Below are 10,730 nucleotides of genomic sequence, written 5' to 3'. Positions count from 1 at the left end.
CGTAATGTCATCGTTTCCGATAAGAGCGTCTACTTTCATTAAAAAAAAAAGTACATGTATCAGTTATATGTCACCTATGAACAGCTTAACTGATTAAACAGTAACTCCAATTTAAGTCCCATTTCAGCACTCATTAACAGCAGTTTGTCAACACTGCAATGAAGCATCATCTTGAGGGACTGTTCTCTATTTATCAGAGCAGAGAAGTGGCTCGGTTGGGACTTTTCCCCTTACTTTGACCCTCCCTGAAGCTAATAAACTTTTAGAGTCTCCAAGATAGAGTCGGGGAATAAATAAAAGCCTCCCTCTTCTACAAATAGCCATATATATTTTTGTAATATTCCCACCAAATGTAACATTATGTGTTAGAGGAATGCAAATAAGATGAGCTAACATAACAGGAGTAAAAAACTGTACACACATTTATCTTCATTTTTTCCATACTTTAAAGGTCTTCATGTTCATTGGTTGCAAAGGCCCTTTCATCGCTGTCTGCAGCTTCAATTTTTGTTTGTTTAGTTTTTTACAATATCTAGAAAGTGCAAACAGTTTATTTTTTGCAAAAGATTAAATAAGGAATGTAGAAAATCAAATGAAGACTGAAGCTGACATCATTTCTGATGTCTTCAAGGATACTTCAAACTAAACAATCTGACTAGTTTCTCCTTTTAGTTTCTTGCTAAATGATGTGAATGTTGGAGATTCTGACTATTTAAAATAAATAGAAAATAGAGTCAACTGAAGATGAAGTTGTAAAATCAGTTGAATCGAAGCCAAATAAAAAAGTCCCCAGTGCTTAAATCACACCCTCCCCCCTCATAAATTATGAACAGACCCTGACAAAAAAGCAGTAAAGACAAAGGTCTTTTGCTATGTGTATTTATTTTTCTGCAAAACATCAAAAACAAAAAAATAAAGAACAGCTTCATGGCTTGTATACATAACTGTTCACAATGTAAGTAATGGGAAATAAAAGATTCACAGCACAACCTCATCACACAGTTGCATAATGTATTGTGCCCAAGCTAAATTAACAATCCCATGTTTTTATATGTTAGTTCAACACAGTTAGAGCAATAACACTGCATCTACTGCTGGAAAAAATCCTAATAAACACAAATCAAATTTTCATTCATAACAAAAGCCGTGTATTCGTAATGTTTACAGTTAAGGGTTACATAAAAAAGCAGGTGGTAAAAGTAGTTTTGAATGTCTATAGTTTCCACAAGGATAAGGTAACAAAGATAAAATATTTTCTAGAGACACTACAACATTTTGTTACATAGCAGACAAATTATCTACAGTTGCATGCACTGAAATACTTCGATTGTATTGTTTACATGATGCTCATTTTTTAAAATGTTGACTACATTCAGGTAGATTGTTTGGAAAATAACATTTCTTTTAACCTATAGTAGTTTTTTTTGTAACGAAATTATTAACAACTCCAAAACTGATCATCAAAAGATCAAAAATTGCTGCCTTATATGTCTCAAATGTTAAAGTTTAGGGTAACTTTATTACAAACATTGTAAAATCTAAGTTGATTTTTCCTTGAAATGAGGTTGAAAACAAATTGCCTTGAAAAAGGAAAGTAAATATAATATATACACATATATAATATGTGATTTTTGTTTATTTGATATCTACGTCTTAAGTTTACTTAAAATTTTGTTGTATTTACTTAATTCTGTGAAGTTGTTGCAACTTAAAAATAACAAGTGAAATTACCTTATTCTTTTATAAGCGTTAGCAACTTCAGTAAACCAAGTTAGTCTGACTTAATGTGATCATAACAAAGAGGATTGTGCCAATGAGATCTGCAAGTTCTGCAGTTCTGCAAGTTTCTTAACACGTTTATGAAAATGCAAATATGACTGACTAGTTTGCAACTAGCAGAACAGAGATATATAGCTTGGTAAACTTGTTTTACTGAAGCTTTTAAAACTTAAATTGATTCAATTAAATATGTAATTCTTAAGTTGCAACAACTTCACAGAGTTAAGTAAATCTAACTAAATTTCAAGTAAACTAAACAATTTGATATAAAGTAAACATAAATTAAGATTAAGATTATATTCACTTACATTTTTCAAGGGAATCAGTTTCCTCGACTTTTAAAAGTAAGATCAACTTGTCAGATTTCACAGTGTAATTTTGTCACATCACCTGACTATATAGAAAAACAGCACTGATGTCCAGTAAAACAACAGGCTTTATTAGTTAAGATGTCCTAGCTGGAGCCAAGACTGGAGCCGGTCACCAATCATCAAGTCACATTTTAACTCAAATTTAAATTCCATGATCAGAAAAAAAATATCCGAACATTATTCCAAATGTGATTTCACAACCAAAACCATCATGATGACCTGATCTCCACCACAAGCTAACAAATCTAGAAAGTTACATGGTTCAAAGAGTTACATATGCAGTAGCTATCTGAATTAGCTAGTTTTAGTATCAGTAATCGGCCCTAATCGGAGCATCCTTATTTTATACAAAATGTTTCCTTGATTAATACTCGTCGCCACTACCCTCGTCTTCCTCATCATACTTCCTCTTGAGGGAGTGCTTCTTGTGCTTCCCCCTGTGTCTCCGTTTACCGGAGAAGTCAGGGTTAGCCTCCCTCGTATGCAGCTGCTCGTGCTTCTTCAAAAGCCCGGGGACGGAGAACCCCTTTCCGCACGTGTCGCACGTCCAGGGCTTCTTGCACGTGTGAGTCCTTTTGTGGACGTTCAGATGGGACGCCAGCTTGTAGGTCTTGCCGCACACGTCGCAGCTGAATGGGCGCTCGTTGGTGTGTAACCTGATGTGCACTTTCAGATTCCCGACCTGGGTGAAGGTCTTCTCGCATATGGAGCACCTGTAGGGCCTCTCTCTGGTGTGGATCCGGAGGTGAACCCTCAGGCAGTACTTGCTGGAGAACTTCTTCTGGCAAACGGGGCACGGGATCTTTGCTTTTGGCACGTGGTCCTGCTGGTGCCTCTTCAGGTCGGACAAATACACGAAGGTCTTCCCGCACTGCGAGCAGAGATACTGGCGGTCGCCGATGTGGTACCCCATGTGTCTCTTCAACAAGCTGGGAACGAGGAACCTCTTCCCGCAGCGCTCGCACATGTGAGGGCGATCTCTGGTGTGCCAGCGCTCGTGGTTCGACAGCTTGAAGGCCGTTGGGAAGCTTTTGTTGCAGTGTTTGCACGGGAAGGTCATCTGACTCGTGTGACACTCCATGTGTCTTTTGAAGTAGGTGGACTGCGTGAAGCCCTTGTTGCAGATGTTGCAGTAGAAGGGCTTTTGGCCGCTGTGGGCCAGCATGTGCTTCGTCAAGCTCTGAAGTTTGACGAAACATTTCCCACACTGGCCGCAGGCGTAAGGCCGCATGGTGCTGTGGGTCTTCAGGTGGTTGTTGAGGAACGCCTGTGTTCGGAAGCTTTTGTTGCACGCCGAGCACACGAATGGCTTCTCTCCCGTGTGAATGCGCTCGTGGTCGATTAACTTGGACTGGTAAGGGAAGGTCTTGTCGCACACGGGGCAAGTGAATCTGTCAGCAGGAGGCCGGATTTGCTTTTTTCTTCGTATGCTTGGCTTCGAGTAATCCCCCGCACTCAACCTGGCGGGAGGAAGTGGTGGCAGGGCTGGGAGTGAGAGCGAGTTAGTGGCAATCTGTGACACCCACTGATGCAATGTGACTCTCTGAGTCTGCGGCTTTTGGCCGTCTTTTGCTCCAGCGTTCTGCAAGCTGGAAGCAGATTTGACAGGCATTTGAACGACTCGGAAAGGAATAGACTTTAAGGGAAGCTGCTGTGGTTCTGGTTTACTTGGTGCTTCTGGCGCCGCATCATCCCCTCCTCTTCGTAGATTTGTGGCAGGCTGCTCCTGTGTGCTACTCTTCTCCGGCGCCAGTTTCTCCCTCTGAGGAGTTGCTGTGACACTCTTTTCCTTTTCAGCACTGCCATCAGCTGGTTTAATTTGCCCTCTGCCCTGCGGTTCAGTAGCTGCCGGGCCATCAGAGTCGTCTGACATCACTCCCAAGTCTTCAGCGTCACTGAGGGAGGCTGGGCTTGTTTGGTTAGCGGTGACCTCTAATGGCTTTGGTGATTCTGGTGGTGGTGCCGGCGGCTCTGCTGGTTTAGGCCGGAAGGCGAGTGAAGTGAACACACAGTCACCCACTGAGGACGAGATGGTTGCTGCACAAGTGGAGAAGCCTTTGTCAAACTCATTTTCACTTTATCTATTCGTCTTTTCTTTCTGTGTTTCACAACATGTACATACAAACAACCTTCAGTATACCTTTAACTCCGAGGAGTCCCTTGGCCTGCTGGTGCAGGAGGAGAGTCTTCAGGTCTCCGGAGTTGGGTATGAAGCCTCCACATGCCTCCAGGACCGTGGGGTCTGCTGAGATCATGGCACCAAGCTGAGGTAGACAGGAAGGAAATGGAAGCACTGAGGGAGTCAACAGTGATGGTTTTTTTTACCTCTTAGTTTCATGTGTTGATGTCTTCATGGTCTCATATCAAATATCTTCTACATTGTCACCTCAGAAGGCTTTCTCCTGCTGTTTCATAAAGCTCCTTCTAACAACTGACCTAGGTTGCTGCAAAAAAGTGACATTTAATAGTAATATAATTTTTGCCCTCCATTCCGATCTGAGTCATTTAATATTGAGTATCAGTATCTGAGTTTCAGTCCGACACTTCAGTTTTTCTAGATAATACAGCTGCACAGCGCTTAGGTGCACTTTTAGTAAGTGCAAGTTATTAAAATCAATCCAATGTATATAAGGGCTGCACTTAAAAGTTTTTTGTTACTGTTTTTTTTTTTAATTAATCTTACAACTAATTAAATTTGATATTATAACATTTTTATTGCATAATTAATATGAAAGATGTATAAAATAAATACAGAAAACTTGTGTCATTAATATTTCTTGCATCAGTGTGAGGCAAGGAAAATAACCGAAACAATTTATAGACTGTAACAACAGTCTGTAACGTCTGTTCAAGCCATTTTCCTACTAGTGCATGGCCGTTAAAGTAAACATAAAATATAAAACGGACAAATAACATTGTTATGTGTCATGCACAGATTACATTAGCCACTCTTTTTGATTGCACTTGCAGTGGCATGTTAGGTGTGGTTGTAATCTCTCTAAATTGATAAAACACCACGCACCGCTGATAACTTCAAAATGCATGACATTCTCACACTGAACTGAAATTAAGCGAGTGCTCGTGACTTATGGAAGTAACATGAATAAACAGTCTGATACTGCATTTTGTTGTCGTTCATGATGTGCGGTGTTTGCCGCAGGCTGCTCTCACATGTGGGAGCTCCGCAGAGCTGAGGAGAGACAGACAGTGGAGAGTTGATGAAGGCGAGACTTCATCTGCTGTGCATGAAAGCTTCGCGATTAAAAAAAACACAGCTCTGCGAGTAAAACAAAGAATCAAGCTGAGCTCTAAATAACTCAGTATAGCCGATACCAATCAGTTAAAAATGCCCTGATAGGCCAGGATACTGATCTTCATGATCAGACCCATACATACCATCCATTTTTAAATTTCCTAAAGTACACTGTATAAAATATTGTAAAGTTAGGCCTTAAATGCCTGGACAGTCAGAGAGACTTCGCATTGAATTTAGAGCTATTTCTATTTTTACCTAAATCTCCATTGTAAAATTGGTTTGATGCTTCATTCCAACAACCCATAAAGCATCTGGAAATACACGTTATATAATTTGCTGACTTTTGCCGACATTCTTGAAATGTGTCCAGCTACTGTGTATATTGTTGATAATCTATAGAGAGATTTTGCTTGTGGCCTTTCCATAAAGATCGACTGCAAAACACCCATGAAGCTGGGGGAAACTCTCAGCCTTTCTCCAGCATTTTGACACTGAATCCGGTTTAAATCCGAGACCCAACGCAAAAAGAACTTCCTGTCTTCGATCAGTAGCCTACTGTTCTGTGACCAGAGTAAAAGCCAAAATGCAATGATAGTACATGTGCGTACCTGAGAGAGATTTGGTACAGGAAGGAGCTGCTCCAGCTTGCACACGAGACCTGCAGTCAGAGCCTGCAGTGCTGTATCAAACTTTGAGCCGTAATGAATGGGGAACACTTCCTGCAGAGAGGCAAAAATGTTTGAGTCGAAACAGCGAGGGCCAAACACATTATTGAAAAGGGGAGAATCGAATGCAGAGGCAATGTTATAATATTACAAAAATTTAGCTGCCAGCACGCATTTAAAACTGAAAATGGCTGTATGTGTGTGTGTGTGTAGACAACCGATTGTCTAACACCATATTAAAACAGATGTGGATACCTGGAAGAAGCGCTTCCTCTCAGCAGGGTTTTTAAGCAGATTCTGGACCAGCACCATGAAGTTCGTTTGAGATTTCTCCACCTCTGAGTCCTTCTATAACACAGACAAAAATACTGCAACTCAGGATAACTTCACGTATTAAGATTCAACACATGCAATGTTGAAAACCTCCCATTCTTACCCCTGAAGATGCCGACACCTTCAGCTTGTTGATGAGAGTTTGAATAGCCCTGGAATCTGGTGGACCGTCTTTGTGAAGCAAATCCAAAATGATCTACAGTACAAGACAACACGGTTTAGTCATACATGAAACAAAGCAAATGCTGCGTGTGTGTGTATCTGTGTGTGTGTGTGTGTGTGTGTGTGTGTGTGAGAGAGAGAGCAGGGGCAGCACAACACTTCATACCATATAAACCAATATAAAACACAGTATGAGACCCTTAATTTATCTTGTTTACGTACTTAAACGAATAGTTGTGGATTTTTTTAGTAAGGCTATATGAGATACATATGTATAATCAGTGTGTAACATAAAGTGGCGGTTTGCAGAAACAGACGGGGCGTGCACCCCGCAGGAGTTGGGTTCAAAGCGTATTTTAGCCAGTTTATAAAAGGCCTACCTTAAAAATCTGCATCAGTTGAAGTGGACTCGACATTTAGAGGATTTTCACTGCTTTACTTCACCGTCAGTCTTTTCCTTTGTCACTACATTTCTCACCCTCTGCCAGTCAGTTATTAAATGCCGTTAATGGCTGTTACGTGATCTGACAGAAACGGCACTTTACGTTGAAAACAATCAATACAGCGTCCACTTAGACTGATATTGTATTTAGGTTTTTTTTTTGGTAGCCTTTCAGTGGCTAAAACACAAGTTAATATCAACCGCTCTATACAGCCTTTTAATGCTAAGCTGTGGGGTGCAGCGCCCTGCGCCGACCGCCACTCAGTGGTCGAGGCCGGGTTTGTTGAGCTCGGTAGGGCCCTCAGATCTACAGGGACTGCTCCGTTAGTGGTTGTCCGTGTTAAATTCAAATGTGGTGAAACTGCTTTTATTCACTATAGCCATTTTTGAAAGAAAGCGTACGACTGTTCTCCTCTCCGCAGCTTTTTATTAATCAATATTTGGGGTACTTTTATTTTTTTCATCAATTAGTTTTGAAATTTGGCTCTTCTATTATAAAACATGCATCTTATTTTTATTCTTCAACTTTATTTTATTTCATTATTCTTATTTTTTTTTATCTTTTGACTGTAGAGCACTCTAAATATCATTTGTGTATGATAAGGTGTTATAGAAATAAACTTGCCTTGCCTGACTTAATCGGTGCGAAGGATGTACAAAAATCAAATATAAACCTTTAGCAGTTCCCTCAGGTAACAGCTGCACTGAAGCAACAAACACTAGAGGATACTTTCAAAAGAGAGGGTTTCCTTCAAGACTGCGGCATCCCTTATTGTTTCTTTTTCAAACACAATATCAAAGATGACAGTTCAGAAAGCAATAATTCAGCGAACTAAATGCTCCGTGTGTGAGATGGAACCCATAGCCGAAAATGCTTTTTATGCTCTTGATGTGTGTGGTTTGTAATAGGAAACACATGGACTTCATCAACATTATGCTGTGTGAACATCCACTTTGATGTCTAGCAACCGCGAGAGGCAAATCTTATTAACCAGATGCCCTTTGAGGAGCCTGGAGGGCACGCAGCATCAGTGTGATGGAGGTATGTGGCAACTACATTGCGTGTTTTATATCTGCTGTTACAATAAAATGGCATTCTGCTGCACACACACAAAGTCTCACCCTTGCTCTCAACCCCAAGACGAGTTGGGCGGTCTGCTTGAAGCTTATGAGCTCAGGAACCGTCTGCGTCACCATGGTCACAAACTCCTCTACTTTCCCGTAGTGCTTGACGTTTCTCTGCCGGATGACCTGCCATATGTACGAGTACGTCAGCTGCAGAGGGGAAGACAGCAAGCGGAGGGAGGACAGGGGAAGGGGACCTCCAACACCTGTGCGAAAAATAGCAGAATTTAGATTCAGTGTGAAATAAAACTCAACATGTTTGAGGATATAGCTGGCTTGATTTTATGCAGGAGTGTTTGATGTCACTGTTTTCAAGGTTGTTTATTCAAGCTCGAAGTTAACCGAACCCGCCGGGGCTTAAGTTCAAATACTCAGTGTGCATTCAGCAGCTTTATACATCTTAAAAACTAAAAATAAGTCTACGACTAAAAAAAATAAACCAACATTGATTCACGCAAAACACAAGCCCCAGTCTCCAGGGTTCCTGCAGCTTAAGGAAAGGTAGATTTAAGACTTTTTTTAAATGCCATTTGGAATTAAGTTTAGGACCATTGTACTACTCTTCAAAATTGAAGATGCACAGTTGGATTTATCCCAAATGGTTATTGCGACAAAAAACATGCATTTTATGATGTGACTCTTTCAGTAAAAAAGTTAGATTGAAGCATCGAAGAAAATGAACATATTGTATTATCATATAATTATCTATTTGGTTTGCCAACAGAAGTGGATTATGTTAATATATTTGGCATTTCTGGTCAGTTTTCTTGGTGATTTTGTGTTTCTCACTCTGCATGTGATATTCCACTGCTTGGATTCTCATCATGAGTTTAAGAAAATGAATTTATTCAATTATTTAACAATAATATAATTAGATGTCAAAACTTTTTTTGACATTTCATGATGCAACGTCAGAGGAGGAACCCCGGTTTCCTTTCATTCATCCAATACGTCTTACTTCCGGACATCACCTGACTTTCTGACAGTAAATTTGTGTTTTTTTTAACACTTTAATATCAGAGAACATCCCATTGTTTTGAATTTTTTAAAAAATTGATTACATTCTGCATCCTATATTTTTAAGACTTTAAGCAATTGATTTAAGAAAGCTGAATACCAATTAGAGCCCTATTTTTTTTTTTAAAGAATTTGATGCTTTTTAAAACTTTAAAGGAATCCTGTACTATGACGTGTTTTTATACTTTGTGTTTCAGTTTTTTCTCAGTGTTAACTACCCTAATTGCCCTTCAGGAATAACACAAATCTGAGCCTTTATCAGTGATAATGATAAGGACCACAGGGTTTGTAAGGTATTGTACTTTATTCAGCAGAGTAGTGGGGTGGCTGGGATGTGACTTTTTTAATAGAATAATTATATGTATTTGTGTTCTTGCACATTTTACTAATTTTGGGACATTTCTTCTACTGAGTTGCTCCTTGCCTTATTCCAATTTTTGAAGAAAAATGAAGCCAATTTGGTCAGGTTTTTAAAGGTTAATAATTTAATGACTTTTCCAAAATGTCAAATTATTTTTACTTATCCCAGAACTTTTCAGGGCCTGGGAAATGTGATAATGAAATTCAATGACTTTTCCAAGTTTTTCATGACCGTGAGAAACCTGATTTATAAACAAATGTACAAAATATGTCCATTTAAGGTTGAATATCCCTCCTCTCAACCAAATCGAAAAACATAGCTCCCTCTCCAGCGCTTAAAAATTACTTTTAAGTACCTTCCTGGTTTTGCACCACCCCCTCCTCTCTCGGAGATTACGAACAGTCCCTAAAATGTGTGTGTGTGTGTGTGTGTGTGTGTTCAGTACAAACTTGCATTACCAAAAGCAGAAGAGGCTCTGCAGGTGGAGCGGGGAGCTGCTATAGGGGGCGCTGCAGTGCTGACACATGCTTTGATCGCTGCAGATAACCTGCAAAGGGGTTGCAAGTGTGCACGTTTGCGTGTGCATGTGCAGTCGTGAAGAGAAAATGAGCGGCAAACTGCATCCGAGTTAGACTCAAACTTTCGGTACTTGGTTTGGGCTGTATTTGTCGCTTATCAGGACGATCATAGCTGATGTGACACGATGCAGCTGCCGATCAGGACATCCGGAGGGAAGGATGGTTTAATTTGAAATCAAGCAGCCTGGACAGTTCCTACTGAGGCTGTCTAGCTAGCTTACCACCTTACAACGCCGAAAATAATCAAACAGACTTTGCCATATGCACGTTGACCTGCGATTATAAAGCAAACAGCCAGTTTGCGGCAACAGATGGCTTTCGTTGAACCTCGTTTTCTGAGCACGGCTTTCGGCGGCAGCTACTGTTAGCTTGCTAACGTTAGCTTTGCAACTTACCTGTGGTGTCAGACCGTTTCTCCATTTCGCGCCCAGTCTGCGTCGCTAATTCATAAATTAATCAACCGAAAACACGGATAGGCTGGCAATGTTGCGCTTTACCCAGAAATATAACCTTTAAAAGTATTTAACCGTCTTTCCCCTGACAGTCAAGCCAGGAAGAATCATGGCGACCGCAGGATAGCCGCTTTCCAAAACAAAAGTCGGAGAGTTTCCGGCGGATGTTACTGTACAAAATAAGAGCAC

The 10,730-nt window shown here is 40.4% G+C and overlaps 1 protein-coding gene across 1 annotated transcript; it reads right to left on the bottom strand.

The window, feature by feature from the left end:
• Positions 1-865: 865 nt before the first annotated feature.
• Positions 866-10,712, bottom strand: LOC121961400 (uncharacterized). Its single transcript, XM_042511382.2, has 7 exons — positions 10,485-10,712; positions 8,131-8,339; positions 6,508-6,600; positions 6,327-6,419; positions 6,015-6,125; positions 4,291-4,414; positions 866-4,187 (listed from the first exon to the last, which is right to left on the bottom strand). Exons 1-7 carry the CDS (start codon positions 10,507-10,509, stop codon positions 2,515-2,517), a joined length of 2,328 nt encoding a protein of 775 aa, XP_042367316.2. The 5' UTR covers positions 10,510-10,712; the 3' UTR covers positions 866-2,514.
• Positions 10,713-10,730: the final 18 nt, after the last annotated feature.

Source organism: Plectropomus leopardus, chromosome 22 (genome assembly GCF_026936395.1).
Source record: "Plectropomus leopardus strain MGB_pleo_1.0 chromosome 22, ASM2693639v1, whole genome shotgun sequence".
Classification (NCBI taxonomy): Eukaryota; Metazoa; Chordata; class Actinopteri; order Perciformes; family Serranidae; genus Plectropomus; species Plectropomus leopardus.
The sequence above is the reverse complement of the archived record's forward strand: the minus strand, read 5'-3'. Positions and strand labels throughout refer to the sequence as shown.

What these genes read in the sequence shown, in the direction of transcription:
- LOC121961400 (XM_042511382.2), bottom strand. Translation starts at nt 10,509, where the DNA reads ATGGAGAAACGGTCTGACACCACAG. An exon ending in GAAACGGTCTGACACCACAG is followed by an intron (nt 8,340 to 10,484) that starts GTAAGTTGCAAA and finishes TTTTTCGCACAG; the next exon opens with GTGTTGGAGGTCCCCTTCCC. An exon ending in GGGACTCCTCGGAGTTAAAG is followed by an intron (nt 4,188 to 4,290) that starts GTATACTGAAGG and finishes CCACTTGTGCAG; the next exon opens with CAACCATCTCGTCCTCAGTG.